Source organism: Arachis duranensis, chromosome 10 (assembly GCF_000817695.3).
Source record: "Arachis duranensis cultivar V14167 chromosome 10, aradu.V14167.gnm2.J7QH, whole genome shotgun sequence".
NCBI lineage: Eukaryota > Viridiplantae > Streptophyta > Magnoliopsida > Fabales > Fabaceae > Arachis > Arachis duranensis.
The window spans coordinates 2,335,806-2,353,860 of record NC_029781.3 but is presented as its reverse complement, the minus strand read 5'-3'; the positions used below and the strand labels follow the sequence as shown (position 1 = coordinate 2,353,860).

Genomic DNA, 18,055 nt, shown 5'->3' with positions numbered 1-18,055 from the left:
AGGGAAAGAAAAGGAATGAATCAATGATGAAAATTGGAGAAAGGCATATGGAATTTTGCTTAATTTACCAGTGTACAATGATTAAGGGATGATATGATATGAAAGCAAGTCAAAAAGTTAGTACTGACTTTGTTGAGATTCCCAGTTATTATGTCTTCCAGTTTCTTCCTTTGCTTATCTGGGCTTAGCTAGCCAAGGCTGTTCCATGGGTCCTACATGCCCAAATCTTAATGCCTTACACCAATTGCAACGAAGATGTTCAACTTCAACATTCAAGATATATGAATTTTAATACATTTTGCTGATAAATGTTTTGATTACTAGTTTCTTTTCATATAATTACCGTATTAACATTAGATAAGATTGGAACCCTTGTGCCACTAAGTTCATCATACTTGGCGATGACTAATAAGAAGTACAAGTGGATTTTCTTTTTTTTTTTTATTTGGTCATGAAGTGGATTTTCTTAAAATATCTAATGTGGGTCTAAGCATAGCATCAATAATTAATACGGGTCCAATATATAAGGCCCATTAAATGGTGGTCCCCCGTGTTTACACTTTACAGGTGTATGTTTTTTTTGTCCAGAAACATTTGTTTGTTAATTTATGCCGTGTTTGTTTAGTGGGTGTATCTACCAAATTTTGAGATATGGTGACACATTTACATCCATATTTTATGTTTGGTTTTTTAAATACATAAAATAAGAAGAGATACGGTAGTATACATTAGTATACAAATATATAAAATTTGTGTACTGCTATTTTATTGAGACACAAAATTTAAGACATAAGTTTTTCCACTTCTATCCTTAAAGGTGGTGATGGCGGTATTTTTTTGGGATAAAAATAATATTGACATTTGTAATTTATGTTCTGTCTTGTATATAGTTACTAAACAAAGTGAAAATTTTGTGTCTCCTTATATATATATATATATATATATATAGGGCTAATGAATACTTTTTGCAAACTTTGAGTCAGAAGGGTCACTTTAGAAAATTTAAATTTTTGGTGGTTATTGTTATAGATCTAATATCTATCTAGGTTAATATAGCAAAGATTTATGAATTTGTAAGTTTAAATTAATTAGAGTTAAGTACTCTGTTTTATGTTAAACTACAGTACGATGAAATTGGGTTGGAAAGGAGATTTGTTGTGGACGTCTATTGTCGCATAGAAGAAACGCACGAATTTACGTTGATGTCACTCACCTTTATGCAGTTCGAGTTGCAGGAAATTACTCCGTGTGGAATCGCCGGGCAAGAATTTGCATCGTCATTGAATGGCCCATCTGCCTCGATGAAATTGGAGAATTTATTACCTTAGTTCTGTTGCTGTCGTCGCCGGAACATGGATGGCAAGTACTGGTGGTTGGGAAAATGTTTGACTTTGTCCGAGAGGATCAGCGGTGAAGGATTGAAGCGGCATAGAGAAGGTGGGCGAGAGACTAGCCAAGGAGAGGCAAAAGATGTTTCGGGTCGAGCGGGTCATGTTGCAACAAAGTTGGGTTGGACTTGGTTGCATCCAATACCTATCCGAAAAAAAATAATGGACCTGTATGGTATATTTTTTTTATATGAAGATGTATGATTTTTCTGAAACGTTTGTTGGGCTCATAGGTTAGGTTATTAATAATGTTGTTAAAACTAGACCAATCCTTTATATGGTCCTCTTTACTATACCAAAAAAACCTCACATGCCTGAATAAAGAAGGGAAAAGCCAAAATAGTTATTGCATGTATAATTAGTAATTGAACAATTTAACAGCAGTATTGATTTACACCAGAGAAGACTACCAAAGGTAAAAGGTGAATATTTTTCTTGTACGTTGCATCAAATGCAACGACATCTCCAAATACCTGGTAATTAATTTGGTTGGTGCTATCACACTAAAACAAATGTTGTAGCATATCCTTCCGGTCAACAATTTCTTTGTAGTACAATGCTGGATCATTTGCCTTGCACTCTCGGAGATATCTTAAACACGATTCCTCATCTAGGCCACCCTCCCTTCGTTGCTTCGTATTTACATTGTGCATATCCCTTGTTGTGTAGGGGACATTATAATACCCGCCGACTAGGCTCGCCATAAAAGCGTGGATTCGTGATATGGAAATGTCCCCTTTGCACATGTTGTTCATCTGTTCAATGTTCATTTCGCTCATCCTTCGATGGCTTGGGAGTATGAAAGAAAATCGCAATTCAAGAATGGGGTAGTTATGCTCGTCTGAAAGGTATGCAACGTACCAACGTCCTGATTCATCGTCCATGCGAACCTGCATCATTGCAGGACATCCACACCGTGTCTCGGCCCTTTACCTCTTTTTCCGATTAGGAATTGAGTAGAACTTCACCGATCTGAACCCTTCTCGGTGGCACACAAATTCCTGCCATATCCTTACTTTGCCATATTTTTCGTTCCTGGAACGTCTCCCGCTAAAACTATGGTACTTTGCATATGTCTGGTAGAACTCAAACGCAATGTCAACATTTGCAAAATTAAACTGGCAAACTTCCTCCCTGCTCAAGTTCACAAAATCAATCGAACCTATCAATTTGCCAGAATCAACAGCGCATAAGTCATCATCCGCAATGTCATACCTTCCTCCGACACCGTTTAAATTGTCTTCCAATTCAATCCTATCCCCGTTGTCGCCATCGGCCTCTCCAAGATGGTCGTGTTCTGTTTCATCTTCATGTAACTTATACTCGTTCGACTCCATCCTTACGAAGTCTTCACCCTCAACTGATCCAACTCCATGGTCTGCTCCGTCGTATAGTTTTTCTTCATCGGCGAAACGCACGCTCTTAGAGATATCTTCATCTCCGGTCACCCTTTACCAAATAACAACGATACGGTAATTCAGCAAAACACACGCACACAGGGATATACTTGAACAAAGTTGATGAAACTTGGAAAAACAAAAGGGGATATTTAAAAATCAAGTTCAGAGTAATAATATAATCTGTACTTTCTTTCCATTGATGGAGACGACGACATCATCAACTAGCGAAGATGACCGACAATGAAGGTTAGTACCATCGCGGTTAGGTATGAAGTTGTTGGTGTGCTTGGATCCGCCTTAGAAGAAAGGTTCACACTGAACACTTTCTCAATCCCAAAAAACCGAGCGTTTCATGGTTCAAAAACGTCAAATCTCGTCTAATGAGTTGCTGTAATTTTCAGCGGAGTGTGGGCAGTGGACTTTGAGCATGCCGGAAAAGACGGTGTCGAAGTCACCATGGCTGAGTGGGGAGGAGAAGGAGCTGATAACGCGACGAAAGAGCAAGTAGCTAGGAGAGGCGGTAGGGAGGTTGAGTCGTTGTCGGCGGTGGAAATAATGGAATGGGCGGTGCGCTTGCAACAGCAGAGGAAGAGGAGGAAGAGAACCAGGAGGTGGAGGAGGGAAGCAGCAGTAATAGTTAACTAAATACTGAGGGTCCAACTAATTTTAACAACTAAGCTAATTATATTTATTTAAAAATTAATAATTGACCCTTCTATTTTCTATGCAATTGCATAAGAAATCTCATTAAAATGAACATTTTTATTTTGTACTGTCTCACTGAATGGTGAGTCAAATAAGTTTTTGGCGTTTCGGTGCCACAAACACGTTATGCGTACCGAATCCGTGTCCATGCTTCAATATTTGTGTATTTGTGTATATGTCTTCATCCATATATGAACTAAACACAGTGTTAATGGACAAGGTGTGACATAAAAGAAAAATGGACAAGGCTTGACCGCTTAGGCTTCAGCTAGGGGTGTTCATAAATCGGGTGAAGCCGATTTAGCTAGATTCAGACCTGATTCTAAAAGATCATCGGGTCTATTTTGAGCTTTCTGATTCGATCAAAAAAATCTAAAATAAAACGGATTAAATTGAGTTAACTCGGTATAAATTTAGTATATACAAATTTGTAAATCTTATATATTAAAGTAAAAAAAATTATTTTTAAAAGTTAAAAATAACAAATATTATATCATATTTATATCAAAATAATTATTCAAAAAAACATAAATTGAAACCGACTCGAAAATAAATTCGGGTAAAAACAACAAATCTAAACCCGATAAAATATGTTTTAGATTTGAGTCAGAATAAATCTTAAACACTTTTAACTTGAGCATAACAATTAAATTCTAAAAATAGTTGTCATGACGATAAAAAAAAATACCCAAAATCACTTACCATATAAAATACTAAGAACTTGTACAAATAAAAGTTAATTTTGAAAAGAAATTTCATATAATATGAGCATTTAAATTAATTAAATAGGATTATTTAAGACAAAAAAAAGAGGTCATTTAGTTTTTTTTTTTAAAAGAAAAGGTTATTTAAATACTCTGTGCCTTTATTTATATTTTCTTTTCTTAAATGGGTTATCCCTTGATCGTTAAGCCATGTATTAAGTCAAACAGAAATTTCATGTTGAAGCATTACATCAACCACAAAATGGAAGAAATCTCGCGGAGGTGGTCGTAATTAAAGATCTTAACCCCAGAATCCAATTACTGAAATGATTTTCCATTGTATCCAATTAGTCATTGGTTTTCGGTTGTCGAGTTTGTACGATCTCTAATTGACTGCGTGTTCCGATTATGATTGACACATTAAAATCCATACACATATTATATCCGTATGTTATTAATTAGTTATATATATAAGCAATTAATTAGGAAGGTAAAACACTTTAGCTCAATAAACGAACCACTCTCCCATTTTCATATCAAAAGCATAAAATAGCACACGGATTTTTCCACGTCAAACTTTGAAGGACTTTCGAATTCAACTTTGGATGCTTTTTCAGTCATTATATTATTCAAATGGAGAAGATAGACTGGAAAATTATTATGATTATTGATTATTGATGATCATAGGCTATTCAATGCCAAACTTGGATTTGTCTTCCTCTTTCTAGTTTCTACACTGCTCTAAAAACACTCAACAGTAATTTTAATATTATTAAAATTAAGATTATATTATAAAAAAATTCAATTTTATTTATAATATTAAAATATTACTAAAACTACATAATTACCGTAACTTACATTAATAATTTTGATCGTAAGTAACTACGTATCCTCTAACAACATATATAAAAGGTGTTCATCGTGAAATATTTATTTTCGTTGGTCAAAAATTCAAAACACGTGAAGCTATCGTGGCAACCCACTAGATACTATTGGCTTTCTATAATTCTATTCTTCAAAGATGACATACATGTCATTAGTATTTAGTTCTCAACTTTTATTTGTTCTCTTCTAAAATAAAATATTTAATATTAAATTAAAATAAAAATTTATATACAGTAAATTTTACGTAAAGTTTGATAATTGAGAATCGTTAAATAATTTGACTAATTCAATTAAATTTTTATATAATAACTCTCAATTATCAATTTCACGTAAAATTAACTGTATTTAAATTTTTATTATAAATTAATTAATGTTTCTAATTTTGTTTTTTAGATTTTAGTTTCAAAAATAATAGTTAAAGAAATAAAAAATATAAAAGTTTAACATTTTGGATACATTTTATGTATTAAAACCTTCCTTCCTTCGCAATAAATGTAATAAAATAAAAGAGTTTAATAAAAGTTAGACAATTATAAAATGCTAAAAAAGAAAAGAAAAATATGAAAGGGGTTTACTAAGCAAAGTTTTAAACGAAGACTGAAATAAGACTTCTAGTAACTGTGTGGGCCCTCCAAATTTACTAACACCCGGTCGCGTCGGATGATGACGTCACATATTGGAAAGTCTTGCAATATTGCCAATCGATTACGTCATCGCACGAGGAACCTTGATCTGTGATGGCATTCATGACGTCACTAACTAAATAAGAATGGCCCAGCAATTGTTGAGCTGTGATGTCTTCTGCCATTTGCCACCGGAATTTCCATAGAATTACAAATCTACCCCAACTCTCAATTTCATGAAATTATTTTCCATGTATTCTTGGTATAAAACAATTATGCATATACTTGATTAAATATTATTATGTTAGTGAAAATATATTTTTTATATTTATATTAGTAGGGCTGGCAATAGGTAGGGTAGGGTAGAGTTTTTAATTCTATCTGCAGGTTGAAAATTTTTTTAAAACTCTACCCTATCTTATTCGCAGGTTGACAATCTCTCAGCCTTAACCATGCCCGCACCTTAAAGTTCTAAACTCTACCTTATCCGATTCTATCTGCAGAAACAAAATTTTTTTTCAAATAAATATAAAATTCAACCATTCCAAATTTTATACATATTAATAAAATAGAAAATAAAAAACTAAGTTCAAATTAAAATTAAAAACAATAAAATCTTAAGAAAATCCAACATAAAATTACAATAATATGATTATCAACTAACTTAGTTAATTATTTCAAATTTTTATAAGAAGATTGTGAGTACAAGACTCATTTTTTTCACTACATACATAACTTTTACAATATATTATATAATATATTAAACATGCAGGTAGAGTAAGGTAGGGTATACCCTAAACCCATATTCTATTCAACTCACAGGTAAATTTGCACCCTATCCTACCCTACCCGCAGCGGATAGAATATACGATCTTACCTGAACAGATTGGTCCAAATTGAATACCCGCAGATAAAATATATATTCTCAGTCCTATATATTAGTTAACACTTTGAATTAATAAAAGACACGATAAAACTGAAGTATTAGGACCTTCTAGTGATTGTGATATTAAGTCTTAGAATATCATGCATTCATGTGCAAGATGGAAAAGTTGTGAATGTGTTTGATGTTTGCGGGGACTAAAGTCTTTCCATATGCTATTTTATTCAAAATTGTTTGCTTGTAAAATTCCGTTTCTAATTATAATAAGGTATGTGGCATGGATAGCATTTTCTTTCCCAATCATGACTCATGAGATAGGCAATTTACACCTTCTCATGTTTTTCCCACCTAATAATAATGGACTAATATTCTCTAAAATAAAAAAAATCCCTCTAAAAAAATTAAATTCAATAATAAAAATACACATTTTTATCAAAAATATGATTTTTTTATATATCAAAAATTTATAAATTTATCTAATATTAAATATATTAATTACTAGAATTAAAATTAATTTATAAAATAAAAAATATTTTATATTTATAAACTATTTAAAAATTTTATTCTTAACAGATAGATGTGACGCTTGGAATATATATGCATTACTACCATGAGTGTCACTTTCCTCTTTGTCCCCGTTATCCATGTCTATTGTGTTCCCTTGATATCAATTTGTATAATTTCCAAGCTAAGTTCCACCTATGGTGGCACAGCCAAACCCTAATACTAGGAAAGTAACACCCTTCTTGTCTAATCATTAAATTCATACAAAGTTTGAGACGGATCCTCCTTACATTGTGTGTTACTCTGTTATTGGCTTCAACAAGGTTGTGAACTTGTGATCCAATTTGGACCCACATCTAAAATTCCACAACCCAATCACTAATAATGGAGAGAAAAGTACGAAGAGTTATACAATGAAAATTTAAAAAGTATTAGAGATATAACTATTAGTGTTACTTTTTTTTATCGGATAGAATTTTTGGAATGAGTGGTATCATGACATGGTATTAGAACTCTAGATTCAAAAGATCAACTCAATAGTCTATTATACATATGATTATTCTAAATAATATGAATGATATTTATTTTGTAACTCAATAGCTCATTGTACACATTGTACAAATAGTCCGTTGACTTTTTTCGATTATTAGTTCATTACACGATATTTTGAAATATCAGCTCTAGTTATTAACAATGCAAGAATATGGACTGGTTATCCGGGAGATTATAAATTTATAATAAGGGCAATATTGTAAATAGCAGGAAAAGTAGTGGCAATGATAAAATAATAATAGAAAAGTCAAGTCAATGGTTCAAAATAATCTTCTTTCCTTGGCACAAAATATTCGATGTACGACATGCTTTCCCTCGCATTCCCCCAAAGAGAATATATGCAAAGTCCATAGGCATTGGCAAGGCAAGTTCTTGAAAAGAAACAGATGAATAAGATCGAAGAAGAAGGCATGGTTATAGCTTCCCAATCCCAAACAGAGCTACCTTTAAATGAGAATGACTCTCAGGACATGGTTATATACCAAGTCCTGAACGAGGCTAGTAATAACCATCAGCAGCAGCAGCATGAAGCGGCTTCGTTCATGATGATGAGTAGCGGACAGCAACGGCGTGGCATGGAAGCAAAGAAGAACATAGCGAAGAAGCACTACAGAGGGGTGAGGAGGCGGCCATGGGGGAAGTATGCGGCGGAGATAAGAGACTCGGCGAGACAGGGAGCAAGGATATGGCTTGGGACGTTTCAAACAGCGGAAGAAGCTGCCATGGCTTATGATAGAGCTGCCTTCAAGATGAGAGGTTCCAAGGCCTTGTTGAACTTCCCTGCTGAGGTTGTTGCAGCTGCTTCTTCCACTGCTTCTACTTCCACTCATACTTAGACTCTCTTCAAATCTTTCTCCTTCTTTCTTCTCTTTTGCTTTAATTTTCTGTATTTAATTATATATAATCAATCAAAATTCTCTCATTCATCTTTCATATCTAGTACTATTTCAATAATTACATTCACAAATTTATTTTATGTTCATCAAAAAGATTTGTTAAAGACTAATTTCAAGCTTGAAATTTCAAATATTATGTGAATTAGAAAAAGTATACAAGTTTTTTAAAAATTACACTAGTGATTATTGAAAGAGCTAAGGGAAACGGGAACCCTGTTTTGAATACAAAGCCAGAAGTCAATGCCACAATTTGATGTCCAAAGATAAGAATTCAGCTAAAAAACAATTTGTGTTGCACATTAACTAAAATTTCTATTCAACTGCCCAGTGGAGATCAAAGTGAATTAATATCATCTTAAAAAATGTCTATATACATGGCTAAGAAAGCAGAGCAGAGATAATATAATGGCCATGTTCAACAAAAACAAAACAATTAAAAAGCTACTCCATATATATTAGATTGTTAGAAATATATATATATATGTGGGTGCGCGCGTCAAACAGCTATATCTATACATAACTAGTACTTAATCAATAATAATTTGTACTTATATTTACAAAAATGTTGTACTTAATGAATATATCATTTATACTTATATTTATCAAAATTTATACATATAAATTACTACAGTTTGTATTTATATTTTTCAGATTTACACACATAAATTAATAAAATTTATTTGTTATAAAGAATTTAATATTTATGTTAATTAAATAATAACAAAAAATACAAAAAAATTAATGGTCCCAAAGAGTTTTTCACTTTTTCCTATATCTTCTATATGCATATTATTGGTATGAACAGATTGATTACATATATGGAAAGTATATATAATAAAAGGATTAGTAATAAGGGACTAATTCAGATAAAAACGTTTTAAACAATGTTTTTAAGTAATTAAAATTCAATACATATAATTAATTAAATTATGTTATTTTTATTAAAATTAGATCAGATAAATTGATTTGACAAAAAATTAATAAATTATATTTTGAATCGGTCTAAATTAATATTTTTTTATAAAAATAATTATAATATTTTTATTATAAAAAATAATTAAAATACTCTTATTACTAATCTAATTTTAACAAAAATAACACAGTTTAATTGATTATATATATTAAATTTTAATTATTAAAAATACCTTTTAAAAAATATTTTTTAAGGATCTTTATCTTAGTGGCTCCTTTTTTATCTAATTTAATGTTCAAAATTTTGAAACTCTATTGCTTTCTTCTATCCGTTTTATTTGCTAACACATGATTTTGACAAATAATAATTTGGAGAAATTAGTTCATATTCTGTGCATGAAGTAAGGTTATGAAAATTGGACCGAATTAAATGATTCGACCGATTAGTTAAAAACCGATTTTTTGGCCGGTCTAATTGATCTCTAAAATTATTTTTAAAAAACCAATAAAAAAAAGTTTAACAAGTGGTGAACTGGATGAATTGGTCTGATTTTTTGAAGGTCCGGTTCACTATCCAGAGAAAAAAATAAAAAGAAAAAAAAAATCAAATGGGCAGATGCAAAGGCTCTCTCTCACTCTCACAATTTACAAAACCTAAACTCTATCAGGATAACTCAGACAAGAGAAGCCCCCACCAACAGCTACCACTCACCCTCTTCTCCTCGTCGTGGAACATCATGGTCGCTCGCATTGCCCACCTTACCATCGCACGTCGCTCATATTGTCAGCTCTTCCCTTCGGTCCCCGGCCTCTGCTCTTCTCGTCGTTGCTCACCTCTATGGTAAGCACTCCTCGGCTCCTCCTTTCCTTGTTGACGCAACCGTATAGGCGAGCAACGGTGAGGTGAGCAGAGGTCGGAGACCGAAGAGAAGAGCCAACAATATGAGCGACGCGCAACGGTAATGTGGGCAATGCGAGCAACCGCAATGTTCCACGGCAAGGAGAAGAGAGTGAATAGCTGTGGTTGGTGGGGGCTTCTCTTGTCTGAGTTGTCCCTGATAGGGTTTAGGTTTTGTGAATTTTGAGAGGAGTGAGAGAGCCTTTATGTCTCAGCTCATTTGATTTTCTTCTTTTTTTTTTTCTTCTGAGTAGTGAGCCAGGCCTTCAAAAAACTAGATCAATTCATCCGGTTCACCACCTGTTGAGCCTTTTTTATTAGTTTTTTTAAGATAATTTTAGAGATCAATTAGACCAACCAAAAGATCGATTTTCAGTTAATCGGTCAAACTATTTAATCCCGTCTGATTTTCATAACATTGCTTCGTACACAGAATATGAACTAATTTCTCCAAATTATTATTTGTCAAAGTCATGTGCTGCAAATAAAAGGGATAGACGAGTTTCAAAAATTTGAACATTTAATTAATCATATTAGAAGAAAAACAACAAATGATATACAAATTGGTGATAAGTATATGTAACTACTCAACCAAATTAAACCATGCCATGCATGTTGATATATAATTAAAAAGAAGACAGCAAATTATCCAAGTAATCACTTCCTAAATCCTGAAACACAAAAACATCTACTTCTTCATCATGATCATGAAACCCTCCTGCTACCTTCTTTGTTGGAGGTTGCTCATTCAACACCACAGATGACACTCTCTTATTACAATAATGATGATCAAATTCTATAGCTTTTGAAACAGTGTCAAATGGGAAATTGAGGTATGCCTTTGGCCCTCTAATCCTCAAAGCAGCTTTATCATATGCCAATGCTGCTTCTTCAGCCGTCTCAAATGTTCCAAGCCAAACTCTTGCTCCTTTCTTCGACGAATCTCGAATCTCCGCCGCATATTTCCCCCATGGCCTTCTCCTTACTCCTCTGTAGTGCTTTGTCACCACTTTTTTCTCTGTTTTCATCACCCTCTTCTCTAGTTCTACCTTCTTATTACAATCTTGTTCGTTATTGTTTGTTGTTGTTGCTGCATTTGGTGTAATATTAACAACTCCATCTAAAACATCTTCCCAGAAATCTGCTCCCATTGATATCCACCTCCCTAAGCTTGGAAGCCTCTGCAGAATTCCCACTGAACCGTTATTATTGTTGTCTCTTCCATCAAGTTGTGGAAGTTCTTCCCATGATTGTTCTGCTGCAACATCACCATCACCATATGTTCTCACATGATCTGCTCCTCTTTGATTGCTGATAATTTTGGCCCATACATTCTCAAGAATCCCTTCAGAATTTGCATCATTACTATGACTGTCCATGTTGATGAAAATTTTAAGAAAGGGACATAACAGTGTAAATATATATATACACATAAAAAGTGTGAATGCTCTTTTAATTTGACAGCTCAGCTTTAATTTATTATTGTATTTTGCTTTAATCAGATAAATGATGAGTGAATTGGAACACAGTTGGAAAGCTTGTGCATTAATTAATACACTGATTGAATCTCCAGCTATAGATACATAATGCAGTATTATTTTCAGCACTAATACAAGATTAAAATAATATAAGATAAGGTTTATTTTATTGTTTATCCCTTGACTTGTGTGCTTGTTCAATCATTTGGGGGGATTTATCTCGTGTTGATTATTGGAATAAATCCCTCAATTTCAGAGATCAAGTTTATAAGATTACGAAACTGATGAGAAGCAGAAGCATTTTCAGTCCCAAATTAGAGCTGGCAAGCGTGGACTTTGTTGGAGTTAGGGGGAAATCATCACTTTACAATAATTTAATGTTTTCTAAGTCAAACCAAAGGGAAATTAAACGCAATAATTTATTAAGCTAAACCAATTTTAGTCGCTTTAATTTTCACCGTGGGTTTTATTTGACTCAATGCTATATAGTATTATCATAATAATATTAATATCATATAGTAGTCTTTGATTTGTACGAAATTACTTGCGTATGAGCGAAAAAGTATGAGCCTATGAGGGATGAATTATGGGATAGCTAAACTGCGTTTGTTTATAAAGACAAGATACTGAGATAGAAATATTGAGACATAAAATTGTATTTGACAGATGAGACATAGACAAAGACAATGTATCTAGTGACACTGAATTAGTGTATTTTGTGTCTATCCTTACAGAAGGACACGGAGACACTAACAAAAAATACAACTTATTTTTTATTTTTTCTTTTATTATTCTTATTAATTTTTCATAATTATATTTTTTATTGTTATATTTTTTATCTCAAATTTTTTGAGTTAAAAAAATAAGAATAAATTAAATTTTCATAATTTATTTTAGTTTATTATCAAACAAAATACAAAAACACAAAATTTTGTATCTTTATCCATTAATGTCTTTTCCTATCTTATTGTCTTGTCCTGTCCTTTTCTTAGAAACAAACGTAGCCTAAATTATGTGACTTATTTATATTTTACGAAACTGATGGCATAGCCACACATATATATAGATTATGAAAACACATATTCTTGGGCTTGATTAATATTAATTAGTTGTCTTTAAAAAGAAAGAGAATACACCTCTTATTTCTTCCTAATCATTGTTGAGGAGTTGAGGTTATCAATAATAGTGGCGTGACCAGCATTATTTGTCTTAAACATGCAATTTGGTTATGGGTTAATTAAGGCAGCTAGCTTTGCCAAAATACTATACACCGTACACGGTGGCGTAAAGGAGTAATTGGCGTTGGCAAAGAATATTTGTGGGTGTTGATTAATAAGTGATGTATTAATTAATAGAAGGCACACGGTTGGGACATTAAAATAAGAGTGCTACAGATTAAAGATAATTAAGAGGGAAGAAAAATGGTAGGCAGTGCATGCGAATGCGGCGTGGCGGTCTCGGTTCCATGAACCGCCACATGTTGCGGCTTTGAAACTTCAAAATCCCAATGCCTCGCTGCATATATACGTTTCTTTCAATCAACCTTGTTATTATATTTCCATTTTCGTAACCACTTCAAACACATTTCTTAAAACTATTATCGGTTTTGAAATTCTTTTTTAAACAAAATAGCAATTAGTATTTAGTAGTGTTTAATAAGCAGGTGAAAAAATGAGTTTAAAGTTCAAGATACTGGTATAAGATAATAGATTTTACTAGGTAGACAATAACTTTGTGAATAATGTGAACAATGAATTTTAGAATTTGTCTAATAAAATAAAAAAGTACTTCACTCTTAAATTATCTCCTAAATCCTAATATTAAGATAATCATCTATACACTTAATGAATTAAACATCCATCCATTATTAAATGTGCATGAGTAAACTGAATCATAAGGAATAACCATATAATTAATAATAATGAACATAATCATTTGCATATTCACATTATTTTGTATTCTCATTGTCTACCTATATTTTTTCTAAGATAATTAGTCTCAAGTTGTTAAATTTTTCAATGAATTTTTTTAAAATAAAGACATAAATTTTATCTATTTATATGTTGTGTCAACTCTCAACCATAAAATATAGCATAAGAGAATATTTTTTCAACTTGAGCTAATTCTGAAATTTTTTCCAACTCTGAAAAAATAGAGAGCCCTTACGGACTAGTAACTAGTAAAGTAGTAAGCTCACTTGTTGTTGGAGTTGGGCTTCTTATTTCTGTATTTTGGGCTTTAGCACATAAAGCAAAGAAAGTATATTGTGTCTGCCGTTCATTCAAGGCCCAAAAACATGTGTTCAAAAAAGGCCCAAAAGGCATCACGTGGCCTCTGATTTTGGTGAAACCAATAAGCAAAAACTAATAAAGTGGAAGCTACTATCAGCGCATAAATGGGGCAGAAAGCCAGGAACCCACCCCAATTTTCTAATTAGAAGAATCAGTGAATTGAAAAGTAGGAATTGGAAGATTTTTTTGTTATTTTCAGAGAGGATAACAATTGTGTTGATTGCTGAGCAACCAGGTGCAGTTTCACAGTTACCAATCTGGATGCCATAACAAGACTTTTTGATCATGATATTTATTAGGATTAATTTACATTATCTCAACCCACTAAATTGGGATGCAAGCCTGTGGTGAATAGTTAATTGATTAACAATGAATCTAAGATCAGATAATAATGTATGAATTCTGTTATAGAGCTAATGAAGTATCTGTACAATATGTACAATGGATTATTTATTTAGTTCAATATGAGTTAAAAAATGAATATTTAGAATAAAATATTACTAATTTTTTAAACATAATACATTCATACTATTCAAAATAACCATTCGGATACCAGAAATAATAAATATCTGATATCCTACTGAATCGAATATTCCTAAACCCCCCATTGTACACATTAGATAGATATCATTGGTTTCTTATACTTTCTCTGATTAGCCTTTTGTCGGTTAAATGTCATTTTGGGATAGGTAATGTTCCTTGCAAAGATCGATCATTAATAAAGTGGGGAAAAATGAAAAAAGTTGATTATGTACTATCTACGGAAATGTTTGGTACTATTATACCTACATAGTGTGAGGTTATAGGGCGTTAATTAATTAATTACTATATGCATATTATAATGATTATGATTATTATTGTTATAATAACAATGGTGGTTGAAAGATGAAATGCGAAAAGGTTATTTTGGTCATGATGCATGGTACATAGGGTTTAATTTGTACGATAAACAATTGGGCCATTATTACTCTATAAATGCTAGTAGATAGACACAATAATAGGGGCAGTGTTTCAGTGAGAAAACTTGAAACTTGACCAGTTTTTTGTTATTATTTGGAGCCTGGAGGCCATTCGAAAAATGGGGACCTCCTCTTCTTCTTCTTCTTCTTTCCTTTTTCTTGCTCAGATTTTCTTTATTCTCTGGCAGCTTCTATGTTTGACAGTTGAAGCTTTCAACAATAGTAGTAATAATAAGATATCTGCCTTCTATGTGTTTGGAGACTCCACCGTTGACCCTGGAAACAATAACTACATTGACACTCCTTTCAAATGCAACTTTCCACCTTATGGCATGGATTTCCCTAACCATGTTCCTACTGGAAGATTCTGCAATGGCAAGCTTGCCACTGATTACATTGGTACATATCTATATACGATGGAAACTCAAGTGCAGTCGACTTCACGTGAAGTTGATATTTAGAGCTGTTAGATGATTTGATTGATTTGACTAAATTTTCATCTGACGGCTTTTAAATATCAACTTCACATATCAACTTCACGTGAAGTCGATTTCACCTGAGTTTTCACCTCACTATGCAGGACTCAAGAAATCGTTTCTTCCAGCTTATTTGGATCCAAATCTCAGCGTTGAAGAGCTTATCACAGGTGTTAGTTTTGCCTCTGCTGGTTCTGGCTTTGACCAACTTACACCATCAATCAGTGTATGTCGTATATAAAAAAAATGTGCACTGAAAAAATGTAGAAACTCAGGTGCAGTCGACTTTACGTAAAGTTGATAACTGAGAGTCGTTAGATGATTTGACTTATTTGACTAAATTTTCATCTAACGACTTTCAACTATAAACTTTACGTGAAGTCGACTGCACCTGAGTCAATGGTAAAAATTTAAGTACAGTTAACTTTATGTAGAGTTGATAATTTAGTCAAATCTGTTAAATCATTTAACGATTCTCAACTATCAACCTCGCATGAACTTAAATACACTAAGTTTTGACATGAAAAAAATAGTACAAACTTCACTTGTCTTTCAATATATATATTTATAGTATGATATTGATATGTGTCTATATGTTATTTTCATGTTTATGGACAAATATATAATTTGTTTGTGTTATATTTATTCTGTGTTTTTTATTGATTACAGAATGTGATTCCAATAGGAAAACAATTGGAATATTTTAGAGAATGCAAAAAGAAGTTAGAGGTTAAGCTTGGTAAAGAAGGAACCAAGAATCATCTAGAAAAGGCTGTGTTTTTCTTGAGTGCTGGTACCAACGACTTCGTTCTTAATTATTTCGCTCTACCAATTCGAAGAAAGAGTTTTACTATCTTATCCTACCAGCAATTCTTGATCCAACATGTGAAACAATTTATTCAGGTTTGATGTTTAATTTCATCTCAATTACCACACACATTCATATCTTCAATTTCCATCCCTTTTTAATGTTTGAATATTCACACGTGATATATATGCATAAATTATAAATATGTTTGGTTATTATAACATTCAACTAACGCTACTGCGTACTTTAAATAAACTTTAATTAAGTATGGCTATTTGCTTTACCCATATCATTCTTTCTTATTATAAAGAACAAACTAATATTTACTAAATATTAATTAATAATTAATTATGCTACTACTACATTTGAATTTTAATTTGCATGGAGGATATTTTAATTTCAAATGTCTTGTACTGTTATACTATTTCTCATGACTTCAACTATAAATTATTTGTCGATGAACCACCTAACTCTTTATTCTAAATATTTATGATGGTTAATAATGGTATGTTGAGTCAGTGTCTCGAGTTGAAATATCACTTATTTATTATTGGATAAGGTATGAATTTTAGTATAATAAGTAACCAAATTTTATTTCTTTAATTTAATGGTCAGTGAATAATAAATAGTAAGTATGGGGAAGTATGATTATAATGTAAGTTAATGTCTATCGTATATCATATTAAAATGTTATTTTATTGCTATTACTAGCTAATATTATTGTTGTATGGGGAAGTATAAATGTAATTTTCAGTTCTAATAATAACTTAGCTTTGACATGCATGGTTGCTTTCAATTCAAACAATGAAATAATACCCACTAGCTAAAAATAGGTATTTTCTTATCAAAGCGAATCGTTCGTTAGATGTGATGATATAGGAGATATATAGAAACATTGATTTCTCATTTGACACTTTTGGTTTTTATAGAATAATAATATGCTAGACAGAAAATATCTAAAATTATTTTATATAATTTAATATTTATAATTATATATTTATTATATTTAAAATTATTCATTTATTTTAATAACTCACAAGAAAGACCATATTATTTCTTTCCAAAATAATGAAACAAGAATATATATTCTACAACACATTATTTTTACATCTATCCCACCAAACTTAAAAAAAAAAGTTTAAGGAATAAACTTTTTCAGTTAACATTAGTCAATTCTTTTTTAAATTTAAATCATTTGTCTTAAAATTATAAATTTTAAATTCTAATTTCAAACTTTAAATTCTCAAAAAATAGGATAAAAATTAATTTTATAATAAAAAATTAACTAACATGCACTATTTAAAAATCACATCTTTATATTTTCCTATACAAAATAATGAGAGTAGAAATAACTATGTATGAATTGGAAGTGTCATTGTCTCTAGTATAGTTGATGGTAGATAAGAAATAAATTAAAACTAATATAGAAACCCAACCACCAAAAATCCTCGAAGCTATAGCTAAGTTGTCCTCAATAAAAAAAAAAAAAACTAACATGTTTATATGTGAAGCAACTTGTTTGCCAATATATAGAGAGAGAAAATGAAAGAAAATTAAAAAGATGAGACTATGAAAATGAAATTACATAGTATTAGAAAGCCATGAATAATGGTAGGCATAGTCACAGCCGTAAGGGTTGGCAATACTAATAATTTTGGTTACTCAAACTGGAGACTACACATACATAGACATG

General features: G+C 31.8%; 4 protein-coding genes across 4 annotated transcripts in view; 2 read left to right on the top strand and 2 right to left on the bottom strand.

The window, feature by feature from the left end:
• Positions 1 to 1,891: 1,891 nt before the first annotated feature.
• On the bottom strand, positions 1,892 to 2,284 carry LOC107468216 (uncharacterized). Its single transcript, XM_016087474.1, has one exon. It carries the CDS (start codon positions 2,282 to 2,284, stop codon positions 1,892 to 1,894), a length of 393 nt encoding a protein of 130 aa, XP_015942960.1.
• Positions 2,285 to 7,955: 5,671 nt separating this feature from the next.
• On the top strand, positions 7,956 to 8,577 carry LOC107468255 (pathogenesis-related genes transcriptional activator PTI5). Its single transcript, XM_016087508.3, has one exon. The coding sequence runs from the start codon at positions 8,031 to 8,033 to the stop codon at positions 8,478 to 8,480; it is 450 nt and encodes a 149-aa protein (XP_015942994.1). The 5' UTR covers positions 7,956 to 8,030; the 3' UTR covers positions 8,481 to 8,577.
• Positions 8,578 to 10,966: 2,389 nt separating this feature from the next.
• Positions 10,967 to 11,729, bottom strand: LOC107468365 (ethylene-response factor C3-like). Its single transcript, XM_016087647.3, has one exon. The coding sequence runs from the start codon at positions 11,727 to 11,729 to the stop codon at positions 10,977 to 10,979; it is 753 nt and encodes a 250-aa protein (XP_015943133.3). The 3' UTR covers positions 10,967 to 10,976.
• Positions 11,730 to 15,135: 3,406 nt separating this feature from the next.
• LOC107468364 (GDSL esterase/lipase At5g45960) overlaps positions 15,136 to 18,055 on the top strand; it is a 6,621-nt gene continuing 3,701 nt past the window's right edge. The window contains exons 1-3 of the mRNA XM_052255157.1: positions 15,136 to 15,506; positions 15,667 to 15,780; positions 16,224 to 16,457. Of these exons, the coding sequence (XP_052111117.1) occupies positions 15,198 to 15,506; positions 15,667 to 15,780; positions 16,224 to 16,457 (657 nt within the window). The 5' untranslated portion in view covers positions 15,136 to 15,197. The remainder of the gene's footprint in view (positions 15,507 to 15,666; positions 15,781 to 16,223; positions 16,458 to 18,055) is intronic.